The sequence below is a fragment of the Myotis brandtii genome, unplaced genomic scaffold (assembly GCF_000412655.1).
Source record: "Myotis brandtii unplaced genomic scaffold, ASM41265v1 scaffold456, whole genome shotgun sequence".
NCBI lineage: Eukaryota > Metazoa > Chordata > Mammalia > Chiroptera > Vespertilionidae > Myotis > Myotis brandtii.
Genome location: NW_005367431.1, coordinates 365,815 through 384,744, shown reverse-complemented (window position 1 = coordinate 384,744; position 18,930 = coordinate 365,815). Strand labels below are relative to the sequence as shown.

At 38.3% G+C, this 18,930-nt stretch overlaps 1 protein-coding gene across 22 annotated transcripts in view; it reads right to left on the bottom strand.

Annotated features, from left to right (window-relative positions):
- The window catches only part of PUM1 (pumilio RNA-binding family member 1), a 129,162-nt gene that overhangs the window by 69,766 nt on the left and 40,466 nt on the right, over positions 1-18,930 (bottom strand). For 11 of the 22 annotated variants that reach the window (XM_014546779.1, XM_005875067.2, XM_005875069.2 and 8 more), the window contains 2 exons: positions 6,786-6,894; positions 5,643-5,821 (listed from right to left, as the gene is read on the bottom strand). The exons of 2 other annotated variants lie outside the window; for them this stretch is intronic. In XM_014546779.1, coding sequence (XP_014402265.1) covers positions 5,643-5,821; positions 6,786-6,894 — 288 coding nt within the window. Of the gene's footprint in view, positions 1-5,642; positions 5,822-6,785; positions 6,895-9,073; positions 9,162-10,797; positions 10,820-18,930 lie in introns of those variants that run through there. 9 more of the 22 variants (XM_014546786.1, XM_014546785.1, XM_014546789.1 and 6 more) reach the window with 6 other exon arrangements.

Here is an 18,930-nt window from a genome sequence, read left to right as displayed (position 1 = left end):
ATTTGTCTGTGTTTTACAAAGTGCAAAAAAAAAAAAAACCTGAAATGTTAATTTCCTTTAAAGTTCAACAGTTTATAGCTCCATCATTAATGTAAAAAAATTAAATATTCAAAAATTAGTAAAAGCTTGAAATTACTAGCCATGTGAACTACTCTTTTAAACTGGCATATTACCTATTGTGAGGAACTTGACTGACCAGTATGGAATAACAGAAAACAGTATTGTTAAGAACTGAAATTAGAATAAAGTTTGAATCCAGGCACCATCACTTCCCTTCAAAGCTTCATTTTTCTCATCTATAAATTCAGGGCCAAAGGTTACCTCAAAGGGTTGTTTCAAGGATTAAAAATAAGGCAATTCATGAAAGTGCAATTCTGAAAAAAACAAAAACAAAGAAAACAAAACAAAACAAAGAAATCTTAGCAGTACTTTATCCCATTTTCATTTTTTGCCACTGCCTTTTTCAAAACAAATCCACCCTCATCTCTACTTCCCCAAAGCTTCAAAATTGCTAGACAGCTCATGTCCCCTTGTTCTCGCCCCCTACCCAAAGAAACTGTTACAGAATCAAGCCACCACCAACTACATTTCATCAAATCGGAGACACCATCAATTTGTAAGACATACCATCATCTTATGTGCTGCTAAAAAGGAAACACTGACAATTAAACTATGACACACTAACATTTGAAAGATGCATCCCAACTTCAAAATGAACAAAGTAAGGAGGTGTGAACTTTCGAGTGAAACACAAACTATACCAGGCTCTGCTTATATGATCACCAAATGCCTGGTGTGCAGAAAGGAAAAAAAAGTGTTCCCCTCTGCTGTGATACCACCAGATCCAAGAGAAAAAGAAAATATGTCTTACATAGGTAGAATGCTATTATTACGAAAATGAAAAACAAAAACTGGTTTTCTAGAAGGTGTTTTTGTTTTTACTTTTTATCTAGTCAATGTCTAAAAGCTTGACACTGCAAAGTACAACATGTACAGTTCTTGTTCAAGGGAAGCTAAAATCTGAAGAAACCCCACCCTGCAAATAAAAGTTTCTCAATTTGATCCATAGCTTACTGGTAATTTAAACTTCCAAGAAAATTATGTCTGATAGTAGTATTTTTCAGACTTTAATGTACATACAAAATCACCGAGGGTCTTGTCAAAATGCAGATTCAATAGGTCTGGGGTAGAGTCTGAGATGCTACTTTTTTTTAAAATATATATTTTATTGATTTTTTTTTTACAGAGAGGAAGGGAGAGGGATAGAGAGAGTCAGAAACATCGATGAGAGAGAAACATCGATCAGCTGCCTCCTGCACACTCCCTACTGGGGATGTGCCCGCAACCAAGGTACATGCCCTTGACCAGAATCGAACCTGGGACCCTTGAGTCCGCAGGCTGACGCTCTATCCACTGGGCCAAACCCGTTAGGGCTGAGATGCCCAGGTGATGATGATGCTATTGGCCCATGGACTTTGAGGAGCAAGATTTTATAAGGTTTACAAAGCTTTTTTTTAATATATCACCTAGCCATATGAATTAGACTTTTGGTGTTTTAATTATCCACATTTTGCAGATGAGAAAATTAAGATCCAGATGAGACTTAAACCCCTGACTTCTATCTGCATTACACTGCACAAAGTTTTTAAAGTAGCACTGGTTACCTAAAATAAATGCAATGGAGTCTAGAAAAGCAAGTCATCAAGTTTTATGACCCAAATGAATTGCTATGAGTGTGCATGCATCCTCCAGATCAGAAGGCAGTCAATCTACAGATAAGCAGAAAGGCCTTCCCAAAATGTTTTTTCTAAAAATCTTTCTTCCAAGGTTAGGGCAGTCTTCACCCTAATCCAAGTTTACAGTGGTCTTTCTTATTTCCCTGGGCACCATAAACCAGAAAGACAGAAATTATGAAGGATAGCCCTGGCCAGTGTAGCTCAATTGGCTGAGTCTTATCCTATGCACCAAAAGGTTGCTGGTTCGATTCCTGATCAGGGCACAAGCCTGAGTTGTGGGCTCGATCCCCAGTCGGGGGCATGCAGGAGGCAGCCAATCAATGATTCTCTCTCATCAATGATGTTTCTATCTCCCTCTTCCTTCCTCTCTGAAATCAATAAAAATATATTAAATAAATAAATAAATAACTTGACCCTGGCTTAACTGGTCTTCTGAGGTTTCCTATTCTGAAAACCGCTATCCTGAAGTCCCTGGTTCCTATGTGCAATACCACCAAAAATTTACAGTATTAAGAACAAAATACTGCTGTCGAATTCTTATTGTCAGCTGAAAGTACTCTTATCACGGAAGCCTTAAGTACTAAACTGAATCCATGTGCAAAATCAAATGAACCTTAAAAGGCTAGACAAGAGTTAAATACCTTCATTCAAGTTGCAATCAGTAAACAACCTCACTAAAAATGGAAAACCACTGTACAATGAGTAGATTACTTTGGTTCTAAACCTCCTTTAACTGAAAAATTAATCAGAGCTTGGATTATCTGTTGTCAGTATCTGAGAATGACCACTTAGTACTTGTTTTGAGGTCTATCTACATTCATTCGTTCCTCAGAAATGATGTTTTCAGCTCTAAGGAGACTCAAATGAGGCTTCTCCGTGGCTTATGGAGGTAATGCTGGTACAGCCACCTCTGACCCATAAACCACCCATTACCCACCCTTTAGTTTAGTACAATTAGCTATAAGCAGCAGATATTCTTTTTGGCCTCTAAACTCAACACTTTGAAGGACAGGTTAGATTTTTTTTTTTTAGTTCAACTTTTCCAAGAAGATGCATGCATATCATGACAACCAAAAAGTGACTAAGGTTTCCATGACCAGAACTTTGGTCAGATGTCATCCTAACCAACAGGCAGAGCAAAGGCCAGGTTAGGTATAAGATCAGCAGGATACAACCACAAAGCGAAAAAGTAATTCACTGATCCTCAAGCATCCATCCACTATTGAATATGCCAATGTTGTAGCTTGATGTCACTGATCAGTCCTGCTATACCATCCTTTAGATCAGTGGTCGCCAAACTTTCGGACCTCACGGACCACCAGTGGACCCAGTCCTCGGACCACTTGTTGGCGATCGCTGCTTTAGATGGCACCCACGTCAAAATATGGAATAATATTTCATTACCCACGACCTTCCTCTGACAAGAAGCTGGAACACAGATGTGCAGAATTTTCATTTATCCTAATGCAAACCTCAGCTCAGTAGATTATCTGACTGTTAGAGTACAATTTTCTGAACTCTGTCCTGAGGTCTTAACTTCTGGTGACAATATTTTAAGAACTAAAAACCATCAGCCTCCCAAGACAACAAAGGATGACAGTTGCCTTCATAAATACAAATGCAAGACACAATGCAAAAGATACAGCTTTGTCACAGAATAATGAAACAATTGTTCAAAAAGAGAAAAACAGACAAAAATATTAATTCAATCCCAGAGCTTTATCTTTCTCTTTATTTCAATTATTTTTCTACCTCCTTCAAACTTCACAGTAACCTAGGCACATGCCACCTTGGATAATGCACAAGAATTAAAAACTGATCACACACATAACACAGGTTCCAGTTTACCACAGTAACAACTTACCTACACACAACACTAACTTTTCTTCTACAGTAAATAACTAAAAGTTATAGGCAGGAATAGACAGCACTTCCTATAGAAATCTGGGTTCGTGAGATAAAAATGTATGAAACCTAGGCACATGCCACCTTGGATAATGCACAAGAATTAAAAACTGATCACACACATAACACAGGTTCCAGTTTACCACAGTAACAACTTACCTACACACAACACTAACTTTTCTTCTACAGTAAATAACTAAAAGTTATAGGCAGGAATAGACAGCACTTCCTATAGAAATCTGGGTTCGTGAGATAAAAATGTATGAGGACCAAAAAAAAAAAAAAAAAAAAAAAAAAAAAGGAAACGGAAAAAGGGAGGCAGGAATAGACAGCACTTCCTATAGAAATCTGGGTTCGTGAGATAAAAATGTAAAAAAAAAAAAAAAAAAAAAAAAAAAAAAAAGAGGTAAGCTAGGGATAAGGTGAAAGAAGAAAAGTAGTTAACACCATTCTTCCCATGGAACAATAGGCAAATGATCATTTTTGCCTGATCCCATTCCCCACATCCAAAGGGTAGATCCTGTTCTTCCCAAGCAGCCTCTTGGGAAGGTTCAAATTAAAAGTCTTTTCCTATCTGATCCACAAGCCACTAAATCTGACCTCTCCGTCTTTACAGTATCAAAAAACAATCAAGTCAGCTTCGGAATGGCTAGTTCTCAAGACTAAGACAAAAGCCCCAGTTTAGTTCCTTGATCTTCCTATGAGTTGTTATAAGAGATCCTCTTCTGGCTAAATTCCTCACACCAAACTTCTAAGTGTGGAGCTGAGAGAAAACCAAACCAGTCTCTTAAAGAAGTTCATTTCATTTTTTTCTGGTTTTTCTACAAATTAAAAGCTCTAGGCCATGTTGAAGCAACACCTTAGATGTGCCTAGAATAAAGCTAATTCCGTGTGTACCTGGTTCTCTTCATGCCAACCAAGTCAACAATCATTCATTTAATATCACTAACATGTTAAAGAATTGTACTTGACACTTGAAGCTGCACCAAAAACGAACTACTGTTACTCTAAAGAAGTTTCGAGTGGAATGGGGGAAATAAGACGAAGCCTCTGACACATAGCAACAGATATATGCCAATAAAAATATTGACAATAAATGCTATATGATAAAGAAAGATAGTTATGGAGGAAAAATTAATATGATTTGAAGGAAAAAAGATTTCTTAAATTACTGCCAGCAAGTACTATTAGACCAAAAGGACTTCAGGGAGAGCTTTAAAAATGTACAAAACAATCTGACCTGGGGAAAAAGGAGGGGAAACAGAGTCATGGGGCCTCTCATGGCCTTCCTATCACAGATGTGGAAGTCAGAAATGAGGAAGACTGAAATGTTTCCATCTTAAGACTTCTAGATCTAGAAAGTCGATGCCATAGAAAGGGCTAGTTTTGAGAAAGGCTATCAAGAATGCCTGAGGAGGACTGCTTAGACTTAAAAGGAAAGAGACTATAGACAGGCAAGCTGCTTTGACTCAAATTTGGCATCAAAGTGGTCAATGGTGATGGACACACAAAAATTACAGATATAGAATTAACAGAATTTTTAATTTCCTGACAGGCTGGGTGTGAGAAGTATAGCTGTTCAAAGAAGGTCAAAGATCATTCTATAATTAAAACTTAGCTAGCAAAACAAGAATGATCCTACATAGCTGATCCATTTTAAGGGTTCTTGGGTGCTGACAAATCACTGCTTTCCAATCTATTCACTACTGACACCAGTTTCAGCTTTCTTTTTTCAAATTCCTACTCTTGTGTACTTCTGTTGTTTTAAACTAAAAATGGTATTTTCTGATAGACCTACCTCACATTGCTATCAATGTGTCCCAAAAAAATATCATTTCTCTATGTTTAATAGTTTGGTTTACATCCCCTACTAATTTCAGTAAGTGTTTTTATAATACCCTCTAATTAGTGGTGTGAATATCTAAGGAAACTAAACAGGCATGTTTTGTTTTGGGGGTTAAAAAAGAGAGATATAGGAACAAGTTCCTCAAGCCAACTTACAAATCCTCCTTTTCTTAGACAGGAATCTCCCGGGGATGAGCTCAACACATACTCCACCATGCTAACGCCTAGTCCCCCACTCTCCGACCGTGGGGACAGTACAGAATTGACCTCACTGTTCACATGGAAACTCTGACCAGGTCTTCTCTGCACCATGATTGGCTGGGAAACTGAATGATCTACAAAAAAGATACACAAGCATGATACAGTGCAGCCAGAGGCTCAAACAAATTATGAATGATGTCTCAAGGATAAACCAATGACTGGGAATCAGGAAACCTGCCATGGTCAGCTGAGCCAAAACCTCCTATTGTGTTTTTCCCTAAGTATAATATACTAAATAACTAAGAAAACGGAACACACCCCTCATATATCCAGGATAGCAGAGCAATACAGCAGTTCACATAACTGGTTTTCCTAGCTAAGTGAATAAATTAATGTTTGCTCCTTTCAAGTGGTAGAATTTCTTTTTAATGTATTTTATTGGTGATATTACTAAAACAAAATATGACTTTACTGCCCTTTTTAAACATAATTTGATTCTTCTGATGACTTGCTGTTATCTGAGTTTCCATTCTTATACTGTGCTATAACAGCACATCAGCTTTTGGATTTTCTGTCTCCTTCCTCCCTGTGATCTATCATTTCTTTCTGCTGTCAGTGTGTCTGCCTCTACAAGTTCTCCCCATCCCTCTTCAAGGGTAATCTGTCAGAAGAGCATCTGTGCCCAGTGACTTGATTTTGGCCTCACCCACATTCACAGATAGATCATCCCATACACATTACGCAGGGGGGCAAGGGGAGGAAAAAGAAGCATGACTTCAAATGGCAGGCATGGATTTTCTAATTCTAAGTATGCTGACAGCAGTACAGAACAAGAAGTTATAGCTGAAATTATGGTCGTTTCAAATAAGACCATTCCCCTGTGGCTAGCACTTCAATAAAATACTGAAGATTTGATTTTGCTTAATTATGCTTTAATAAATTATATCACATAAGCTCCTTCATGGTAATTATATTACAGGACAGGACACTGCTTGACATGCTTATGTCACTGATGTACAATTTATGACTTGCCAATTGCTGAGGAAAGGAGCTCTAAGACAGGCATAAATCACAGTACAGATGCTAGATCTAGATTACCTGATGTTCCCCAGGCACTGTCTCGCCATTGATCACCCAGGAATATTCCTTTTGGTCCATCTTTGCTGGATTCATCTGTTTCCCAAAACTTTTTACCTGGCAAGAGCTGCTGCAAATTAAAAATAATAGACGCTTTTAAAGAATTCATAAAGGATGAAAGTACAGCAGTCAACACTTTCTTTTAGACAAGGGTACTGAAGATGCTCACGTGCCCTGAAAGTTTTTAGTCACAGTGTTCTGGCTACGCAGATTGTGGTCAGAACACTACTGTACATGTGGCAAAAGTCACAGAGAGGTCTATGGCAAGGGTAGAAGGTGGGGAGGGCCCTGCACAGATCAGGCCATCACAATAGAGGCTCAGCTTAAATATCTAGAATTTTTCACTTAACCTATGCCAAGATTTTTTAAAGGGGGGAAGGGGACTCATATTAGACCTACTAGCTAACTGCTAGCTAAGAAGTCTCTTATTGAAAAAAGAAAAATACCTACAACTACTAAAACACTTTTGCCCACATGTGTACTAACTGACCATACAGTTACTCAGAATGCTACAGGCAAAATCCACCTCCTTTATATACAGAGATTCTGTTAACTAAAAAACTTCCATCACCAAAAGAAAAACACAAACAAAAAAAACTTCCCAACCACATCATTAACCTATTCCAAAATTTTTGGAAAGACAGAACAGCTGTCTTTCCCCATTACTGGAAGAGACATAAAACCTCCTAACCTCAATTAATTTTAACAATACTTAGTAATGTCATTAAAGTGACTTCACAAAACATTCTGTAATTCGTAGAAATGCAGGCATCACTGGTCATAAACTTACAATGTGAGAACTTTAAACTAGCTTCAACCAAAGAAATGCAAAGTAGCCTTCAAGCAAAACACAGTACAGTTTTACACAGGAGCAAAGCATTCGTGACCAGAGTTACAAAATAAAATTCCACTAGAATGCCATCATTCTTCATTCTGGTCATCAGCTTTACTTACTAAAATGTCCCTCTTTATTTCCTCTAATTATGTTTTCATTTCAGCTGCTACTAGTCAGACAAGAAACTCAGGTGTTTGAGATAGTACTTAATCACTGCTTTTGAGCATAAATGAGCACACCTGGAGAGTTGAATGTCTCAGAGGTTCAGAGTTAAAACCCAGGAGGAACAAAACATTTGCTCTCCTCGATAATAAATGTCTATCTTTCCGATTTAAAACCCATAACCCAATGATAATGGAGGAATAACTCAACTTTGCCCTCACTAAAATAAATCTCAACTTTCCAAACAGAAATTCTACATTTCTCAGCATATTTTAAATCTAGTTAATCTAGCTCTATAAATCTGATAGACATGGGCTACTACTACCTGGACCAAAGCAGTTTCCCACACTTTTCTCTTCAGGTCCTAATTTATTTCTAAGCCAACAAGATCATGACAGAATACAGATTTGGGTCTGGCATTTTAATACACAGAAGCATAGATTTGCTTGAAGATAAGTAGTTATAAGCAGTAAATTCCTAGTGAGCCCCTTGGATTTATTCTTAGGGGGAAACAATGAGAGAGCTAGTCTCTTAACTTGAGATTTGGGAAGCAGAGGAGGAACAAACAAGAGAAAGAGCCCAGACCATAGCTAAGTAGTGGAATAAGGAAGCCTTAGACCAGACAACTTGGATGTGTATCCTAGGACAAATCACTGAACTGTCCTGGGTGCCTCATCTCTTTGTACTGATAAAGAAAATATTTTCCAAGTTGTTGGGATGATTAGTTCTGTTGATGAGTGCCTAGCACAATGCCTGCCACATAGCAGGTTCTCAATAAATGTATTCAATGGCATTACATCAAGGCAAAATAGCTATAAATCACAGAAGGTACACTGCAAATTAATGAGAACTACTCAAGCACAATTCAAGAATTCTTGTTTTTAAACAACTTCTCCTTTTAGTCTCAAAAATGCCCTCTCAGAAGATTACAAACAGAATTTACTTCCCTATTGGTTGTCCCTTTCCAACTAACATTTTGATTTTTCTCCTCTATTTTATAGGGAGTGTGAGCAAAGAGAAGTTCCCATCAACTTCTCCTCTGTACCAGAAGAATGTCAGCATAAGGGACACCTCACTAGTTGGTTAATTTGTGGAAAGAGAGCAAAGGTGATCAAAAATATTCATTATAGTGCTCGTCCCTCTCTACACAAATTGGAAAATCTTTATTCAAACCTCAAGGAAAAGATTGTGTAAGTACCAAACTCCATGTGCAAAATAATATAATCTGTCCATAATTGGTCAAATTGCTTACTAAGAGTAGCAGTCCTTGAACTCAAGACTTCAAAAATGGCTTCTGGAATCCTGTCATCTTTCACTGTAGCTTGCCAGGCTGTCATAACACAAAGCTAGCAAAAGCAGGTGAACATATAAACAAGCTGTTTCCAGATGAAATTCTCTCAAAGGAAACAACTATACTAGTACAACATAGAAAGGTACTAAAAAGTGAAGATTCTATTTCAAAGTAGGGATAAATGCAACAAATCTCATAGGAACATACATCAAAACTCATGACCCTAGTCAGATACCAAGAGGCCATATGTCCCACTATTAACAATTGGTATAAATATAAATCCTAAGTAGATGCTAGGAACAGCCCCAAAAGTACTAGAACTTCTTATGCTTTGGCAGAGTGGCAACAAGAAGATCCAATTACTATTATCAATGAAAACAGCAGGCACTGAAAAGACAAGTCTGTAAGAGATAAAGAAAAAGGAGGTGGGAGAGAGGATGGCAGCATGCTGATTCTGGGAGAAAAAAGGTAGAAATTATGGGTTACAAGAGTGCCCTGCAAGTGGAAAGGAAAGGAAAAGTACATGAGCAAAGACAGAAGCAAACTTAGCAAACTTCTTCAGTCTCTGGATCTTACATGGAACCTACTATTTCTTTCTTTTGTCCAAAACATACCCATCCCCACTCCTCAGGTGTGTGGTAAGCAGCATTTGAAATGATTCCTCTGGTAATCTCCTTCTCTTTACTGTGGGCTAGACCTTGTGACTTGCTTCTAAGGAATAACATGAGGCAAAAGTGATGGGTTGTCTCTCTCAAGGCTGTCATAAAAAACTGACCAGTCTTGCTTCTACTTCTCTCTCTTACCCTCTTACTCACATCTATCTTGCATGCTCCCTTTGATGAAGCCAGCTGCTGGAACCACGAGAGGTCACTGGACATCAATTCATTATGAATTGAGGCCCTCACTCCAACAACTTGTAAGGAACTTAATCCTGACATCAACCATGTGAGTGAGCTTGGAGGCAGACTTTTCCCCAATTGACTTTGAGATGGCTGGCTGCAGCTCGCAAGGGACTCCAAAATAGAGGTTCTTGCCAAGCGATGACTGGGTTCTTGACCTCCAGAAACTGTGAGGCTTAACCTGTGTTGTTTTAAGCCACTAAATTTTGGGATAATTTGTCATGTAGCAATAGGTAACAGATACAGTTGTCAATATATAGTATTTTCTTATATTCAAAATACTTCTTCAAGAGTTTGACTTCAAGAAGCACTTCTTGTTCTAGTTCTAATACCCAAAATCCAAGTACTTTTGAATTTGGAAAAAATTATATCCATTCCATTTCATGTTCTCCCTATAGCCCTTATTTTAAAAATGAATGGCTTTTTTATATTCTCCTAAATCAAATCAACTCAGAGATGTTTAAGCTCACTGACAGTTAGTAGCAATCACATATTCAAGAGTCAACTAAAATACATTACTGTTCAAATCTGATCATAGTAAAAGGAGCTATACTATAATCTACTGAATTATACAGCAAAGTGATGTTGAGTATCCAACTGTTATTTCAAATTCAGCAGCAACTTTCTGGAGGTTATGTCATCCACAGCACTGGCTAAAACATCCTAGGATTCACCAACCCACTGGCATAAATGCCAGGAGCTGCCAAACCTTCACTTAAACCACACTTCAATTCAATTACCAAAAACTGAAGTGCAACTAGTGGATGAAAAGAGAGTTATGCTTACCCCATCAAGAACTTGAAAATAAATACTGCTCTTTGACAGAACAAAAAAGAACACAGCAGCCCTAACCGGTTTGGCTCAGTGGATAGAGCGTCGGCCTGGGGACTGAAGGGTCCCAGGTTCAATTCCGATCAAGGGCATGTACCTGGGTTGCGGGCACATCCCCAGTGGGGAGTGTGCAGGAGGCAGCTAGTCGATGTTTCTCTCTCATAATGGTTCTCTTTCATCGATGCTTCTAACTCTCTATCCCTCTCCCTTCCTCTCTGTAAAAAATCAATAAAATATATTTAAAAAACAAAAAAAAGATCACAGCAGAGGTTTACAAACTTCACTTTAAAAAAATTTAGGTAAAAAGAGGATTAAAAGATTTGACAATTCTAAAGGAAGATAATGGGAATTAGGAATTGGTCCAACAAAAGCAAAGGAGACCCAGGTAGTCAGATGTAGGCATTATTATCCAGTTGGCATGTTTATATATATGATGCACAAACAATTCTATCCTTATAAAAAGCAGTTAATGCAACAGGCTAGATAGTAGCTTGACTACAGCAGCTACTAAAAACATCCAAGTAACTTCCCTGGCTCAAAATCTGCTTACCAAGCAAACTTTTTATAAGAACTTGGCTTCCTCCTGTAGCCAAGCATGCTGATCACTGGATGCAATCCTCCTGTCCACTTGAGAGTTATTACTTCTCCTTATAAATTAGTAAACTACATTATGGTTTTCTTACATTAGTCTCTTGCAGTTCTGGTTAGCGTGGGTTAATTTCATAATCCAATCATCTATGATTTGCAGATTTAAAGCCCTTTCAAGACCTACTAAGAAACAAGACTTGGGAGAGCCTACATCCAGCAACACAAGGACCTTGTACTCTTCTTTGTATTATCCCATTAAATGGGACTCCTAATCACCCCTCTGTTTTCAAATCTTTGGGAGAAACACACACACACTATTATCCCAGCTTGAACTATAGGTTTGTAAAAGAAAAGACTTAAAGAAGAAATCAAGCAAGCTTAGTCATGAGGCTTCTGGAGAACAAAACAGAAATCAAGCATTGGTTTACAAATACTGCTATCTGCTTGGGAAACCTCTAAATTTTTATTAGAAACACCTTTTTTTATTTTATCATGTAACAAAAAGACCATACACAAAGCCACAGTTGCGCAATCATCACATTAACTCCTACTAAGAGCCCTTTAAACAGAGGTAGAGACAATTAAGGGCTGAGAATGTCAAGAACCTCTAGGCTTCTTATTTTAAGACTAATATAGTGGTAAAGCACACAGGTGCTCTGAAATCATTTTTTAAACGGTTTTAAATCCCAACTGTGTGAATTTTACCCCTCCATGCCTCAGTTTTCTCACCCATAAAATGAACTGTTATGAACATTAAATGAGATAGTGTATAATGTATAATGCTAAATGCAGAGTAACCATTCAACAAATTAGCTGCTATTATTATTTAAAAAACAAACTAGTACTTTGTTCTTTAATAATACTGATAAAACTACTGACTAGCCAATGAAATGCTCCCATGTGCCCAGCACAGCATCACCCAGCCCACTTCAGTGCAAATCCCATAAAATTGAGAACACTCACAAAACACTACAAGAAGAACCATGACCACAGCTTTGCAGAAACTAAGAGACAGGATGATTATTAAAGACTAGGCGTTTTGATCATACCATCACTAATATTTGCATAAGGAAGTATCAATGAAGTTTTCAGATGGTCTCAACACTAAATGCACATTCCAACAAGTACTCTGCTCAAGAGGCATAAAATATTAGGTCACTGCTTATAGACTCAACATAGATTGCATAAAGCTGTCCCTCAGCAGAAATGTGGCTTCTTAAGGAACACTATTCACAGGAAAGCTACAGCCCTGCAGCCATGCTCAGGTCTGATCATGTTATGGCAACGAAAACTTCCAACACAAGCTTCCTTTCATTGGAATGTAGCCAATCATCAAGTCAAATACCTGATATTTTAACTAGCTGGTAAGATATAGACCGACACCCCCCTCCCCCGCCCCATTTTTAATTTCTTAGTAACTATCTCATTACATTAAAAGAATTAGATATTAACTCAGAAAAAGGAGAGCTCAGAACTGACTGAAATAGTTGTACTGGTTTCTGCTGACAGTCACATGTTCTAGTCAGAGCTGTGATGTGTGAAAATTTTCAGAAATCCCTTCTCAAAACCTTAATGTCCTTAGGGGATTTACCTAGTCCTCCATACCATAGAGCAGCGGTTCTCAACCTGTGAGTCGCGACCCCTTTGGGAGTCGAACGCCCTTTTCACAGGGGTCACCTAAGACCATCGGAAAACACACATATAATTACATATTGTTTTTGTGATTAATCACTATGCTTTAATTATGTTCAATTTGTAACAATGAAACTGGGGGTCACCACAACATGAGGAACTGTATTAAAGGGTCGCGGCATTAGGAAGGTTGAGAACCACTGCCATAGAGGGTTGTTGTGAAATCAAGTAAGATAGCGTACAAAGTGCTTTCACAAATACTATGAACTACACTCAAATAATTACTAAAGCTTTAACCAAAACCAATTTAAATGTAAAAGTATAATTTAGCTTGGCCGGTGTGGCTCAGTGGTTGAGCATCAACCCATAAACCAAGAGATCACAGGATTGATTCCTGGTTAGGACACATGCCCAGGTTGAGGGCTCAATCCCCAGTAGGGGGCATGCAAGAGGCAGCCAATCTATGTTTGTATCTCTAAAATTAATAAAAACATTTTTTTAAAGTATAATTTAGAAGGCTTAAAGAAAAGGTATATCCATTCAATGTCACAATTCTTTTTATATCAGAAAATATATACATCAAGAATCATGTTCATTCCTGAGAATTTATCTCAATGACAAAAAAGTCAAAAGAAAAAACTCTACATTCAACATAAAAGAGCAAAAAAACTGGGAGCAAAGTAAATGTTCAATAGACAGCTGCTAAGTACTATGTAAGCTCACCCAAAATAGCCATAATAATGATATGGAGCCCAGCTGGTTTGACTCAGTGGATAGAGCATCGGCCTGCGGACTAAGGGTCCCAGGTTCGATTCCGATCAAGGGCACATGCCTGGGTTGCAGGCTCGATCCCCAGTAGGGGGCATGCAGGAGGCAGCTGATCAATGATTCTCTCTCATCATTGATGTTTCTATCTCTCCCTCTCCCTTCCTCTCCAAAATCAATAAAAATATATTTTAAAAATAGTAATAATGATATGCAATATTTGTAAAATAACATTAAATTTTAAAATAAAATATACATGTAAATAATGCTTCTCATCATACCTCTTTCCCTTTTAGATCAAGATCAGGAAGAAAAATAAAAACTGAACTAGGTTAGTGTGATGGGATTATGGATGACTTGTTACAAAATCTACTTTTATTATGATTTGGAACTGATTTTCTAATAAATAAAAACTTAGATGATGGTGATACAGAATTCTCTACAAATAAATAAGACATGTTCTCTTAAGTAGACACATTTCACTTCACCTTAATTTTTAAGTGACAAAAGTTAATGGCAATTTTAAGGGAAGAACTCATAACATGTTTTCAAGTATTTTTTTAAATATGTCATTATTGATTTTAGAGGGTGGGGGGAGGGAGGGGGATGGAGAGATACAAACACCAATGAGAGGAACCTCCTGCACACTTCCTACTGGGGATCAAGCTCGCAACCGGGCATGTGCCCTGACCAGGAATCAAACCGGTGACCTCCTGGTTCATGGGCCAACACTCAACCACTGAGCCACACTGTTTCAAATATTCGTAAGAAAGCAGATAACTTCCAATCTACTTTGCAAACTATCACTTAAATAAGGAAATGTTCAATAGTTTAATCATTAGCCAGTTATTTTTATATTTTTCTACCCAGATATTTTTTAAATTAAAAATAACTAATTATATAAATAAATAAAGATGGTGTTTTAGTTTTCACCTTCTCTTTCCATTTAAGGAATATGATTTAAATTCTCACTTCCTATTCATATATCTACTAATTAAGGAATTGCCCTGTCCTTTTTTTTAAATACATTTTTATTGATTTCAGAGAGGAAGGGGGAGGGAGAGATAGAAACATCAATGATGAGAATCATTGATCAGCTGCCTCCTGCACACTCCCTACTGGGGATCAAGCCCACAACCCAGGCATGTGCCCTGACTGGGAATCGAACCCGCCAACTTTCAATTTATGGGATGACGCTTCCAACCAACTGAGCCACACAGGCCAGGGCTAAAGATGGTTTTTCTGTTTTGTTTTGTTTTTATTAGTTAATCCTCACCCAAGGATATTTTTCCCATTGATCTTCAGAGAGAGGGAGGCAGAGACAGACAGACACCAATATGAGAGAAGTTGCCTCTTGCAGCCACCCCGACAGAGGCCGGGGATCAAACCTGTAACCCAGGTACGTGTCTTGACTGGGAATTCAATCTGAGATCCTTTGGTGTGTGGGCCAATGCTCTATTTACTGAGCCACACTGGACTGGGCAAGATTATTTTTAAATGTTACTATTATATTTTTGTTTTATTTCAAATCACCAAAAAAATTTCTAAGAATCAACATTTGCTATAATTTTTTCACATTTCTCTACTAGGCAGCCTCACAATCTGCATCTAGTAATTACTTCTTAAAATTTTTAGCCTAGCCCTGGCTGGTGTGGTTAAGTTAGTTGGGTATCATCCATGCACCAAAAGGTTGGGGGTTGCCCTACCAGTGGTCGGCAAACTCATTAGTCAACAGAGCCAAATATCAACAGTACAACGTTTGAAATTTCTTTTGAGAGCCAAATTTTTTAAACTTAAACTATATAGGTTACATTGTTATGAACTTAATTAGGGTACTCCTAAGGCTTAGGAAGAGCCACACTCAAGGGGCAAAAGAGCCGCATGTGGCTCGCAAGCCGCAGTTTGCCGACCACGGCCCTAGCCAGTTTGGCTCAGTGGATAGAGTATCCGCCTGTGGACTGAAGGGTCCCAGGTTCAATTCCAATCAAGGGCATATGCCCGGGTTGCAGGCTTGATGCCCAGTAGGAGGTGTGCAGGAGGCAGCCAATCAATGATTGTCTCTCATCACTGATGTTTCTATCTCTCTCTCCCTCTCCCTTCCTCTCTGAACTCAATAAAAATATATTTTTTAAAAAGGGTTGTAGGCTAGATCCCCAATATGGGAATGTGCAAGAGGCAGCCAATCCATTTCACCCTCATATCAATGTTTCTCTCTCTCTCTTTTTCTCCCTTCCTCTCTCTAAAAAAAAAATCAATTTTTAAAAATGTCACTAATCCATTTGTTTAAAAAAAATTTTTTTTTAGCTTATGTGGCAAGATAATTACTACTGAAAACAAATGTCCATACTTATAGGTTCCTAACTAAATATCTTTTTGGTTAAAATCTATTCTGGCCCTCTAAAAAAAAAAAGGGAGGGGGGGACAGTTTCTTTTCTTTTTCATAATTACAATTATGCCATACATAAAATTAACAAATTTTTTTATTTTTAAGGGGGAATTATTATATTTTATTTTATTTTTAAATTATATTATTTTTTATATTTTTATTGATTTCAGAGAGGAATGAAGGGGGGGAGAGAGAAATATCAATGATGAGAGAGAATCATTGATCGGCTGCCTCCTGCACGCCCCCTACTGGAGACAGAGCTCACAACCTGGGCATGTACCCTTGACTGCAATGGAACCTGGGACCCTTCAGTCCACAGACCAACGCACTATACACTGAGTCTTATTTTTTATATTTTTATTGATTTCAGAGAGGAATGAAGGGGGGGAGAGAGAAATATCAATGATGAGAGAGAATCATTGATCGGCTGCCTCCTGCACGCCCCCTACTGGAGACAGAGCTCACAACCTGGGCATGTACCCTTGACTGCAATGGAACCTGGGACCCTTCAGTCCACAGACCAACGCACTATACACTGAGTCAAACCGGCCAGGGAAAAATTAACAAATTTTTAAAAAATATTTTGCCAAGTTATTAACTACTTTTCATGAGCACTGTTTATAGTTGTATCTAATGTCCTTCCAATAAGGATGACATTACTTAGGCTTGGACGATATGATCTAATTTGATCTTCTCTCCTACATCTGAAAACCTATACTACTTTTCTGGCTACTGAAAAAATTTAAAAGTTTCAGCATCTCAAGTACTTACTGATGTAAACACTATTACTTGAATAGCCTGCATTAGCCACTACTGGAATAATGAAAGTAGTAAAAGACTTCTCTGCCCTGAAAGAAATGATTAAAAATAAAAACCTACCAGGAGTCAAACTGATACAGTTACAGAGCGTTTTAGAGTAAACACACTAATAGTATGGTACAGAATGTTAAACTTTACAATCCACTACAGATGAAGAAAGGAACAATAACCTGAGATAGGTCAGGTCGAGGAATGCCTTAAAGGGGGCTGGGGGATGGAGGGGAGATTGAGAGTGAGAAGACAGTGAAAAGGGCTTTCCATGAAGAGCAAAGCTAGAAATGAAAACAATTGGGGCAGGTGTCCACCAATAAAAAAGGCTGGTACTGACATAGGAAAGGAGTAAGGAGGTGAAAAAGCACAACTAGTCCAGTCGCCAGTGAGTCTTTATGGAACACCGACAAGTTGGGCTCTAATCCATTAGGGAGTAACATCATAAAAACTAATTTTAAAAGATTAATCTGACATTTCTCCATAAAATGGGGTAATGGAAAGCATTTGTATGCTGGGAGGCTAAGCAAAGAGGTCACTACGGTAATCTAGGCAAAAATGGTTAGAGAAGAGACCTATAGAAATGAGGGCAAGGAATGTACGAACCGCTGCTTAGATGCCTCTCTCAGTTTTCCAAGCATCCTATCCTATACACTAAAAGCCTAATATGCTAAGTGTCCAGTCGTCCCTTCAACCAATCAAAGCATATCATGATGCTAATGATATGCTAAGGCCGTTCAACCGCTCGCTATGACATGCACTGACCACCAAGGGACAGACAGTTGACTGGTTGACCAGTCGCTATGAGGTGCACTGACCACCAGGGGGTAGATGCTCCAACTGGTAGGTTCGCTTTTTGCTGGGGTCCGGCCGATCGGGACTGAGTGAGATAGTCTGGACATGCCCTGGAGCCCTCCCACGGTCCCTCCCCAGTCCCAATCATGCATAGGTGGTGGGGTCCCTCAGCCTGGCCTGCGCCCTCTCTCAATCTGGGACCCCTCAGGGGATGTTGGAGAGCCAGTTTCGGCCAGATCCCGCAGGCCAGGCCGAGGGACCCCACTGGAGCACGAATTTGTGCACTTGGCCTCTAGTTAAAAAATAAAGCTATGTAATTTCAAAAGTGAAGACTCACAGCCCATTACGATAATCAAGAATGAAGTCACTAAGTATACATAAGCCAGTCTATCACTGAAGTTCTTTTAATCAGCAAGTGATTCTGTAGAATCAACTGAGTGCAAAACTAGATGAAAAACAAGATACAAATATGTCAGAAGATGGTGTTGCAAGTTTAAGTTTACAAGTCCAATGGTAAAGTTTTAAGATTGTCCTGAAGGTCCACTGTGGGTTGCTGGAGTAAAAAAAGCAATCAAATAAGAAAAATTTAGTAGCTCTTCAATTTTAGAACCCAAATTAGATAAAATTGCAAACAGTTCTTCAATTGATGATTAGTGTGAGAATGCATTCTACTCAAAGGAGCACAGGGGTTTCCCAGTGTTTTTAACCACACAAAGAACACATTCAATGTTAACAAATTTATCCTTGAAAAGAAACACAAACATGACACTGGCTGTACTTTCATAAAACATGCTCTTCAAAAAAATTCAGTTACTGTTAACATCTCAATCTCCATGTTATTTTGTGATAAATTAACCTAGGGCAAACTCCACAGTAATCCTTTCTCCACTGCGAAATCCACTGAAAATAAAATTTTCTTTATACCTTCCTAGTTCAAGTTATTGGAACACAGCCAAACGAAACTTCTTCATAAAACTTGACAGACAGCAAACTATGTTCAAAATATGAAGAAATGCCCAATGACCCAGGCTTTTTCTGCAGGGTACAGGAAAAGCATGTAAGTAAACAGAAGACTATGTCACCTCTGCTATTTACCTATAAATAAGGCCATTTGT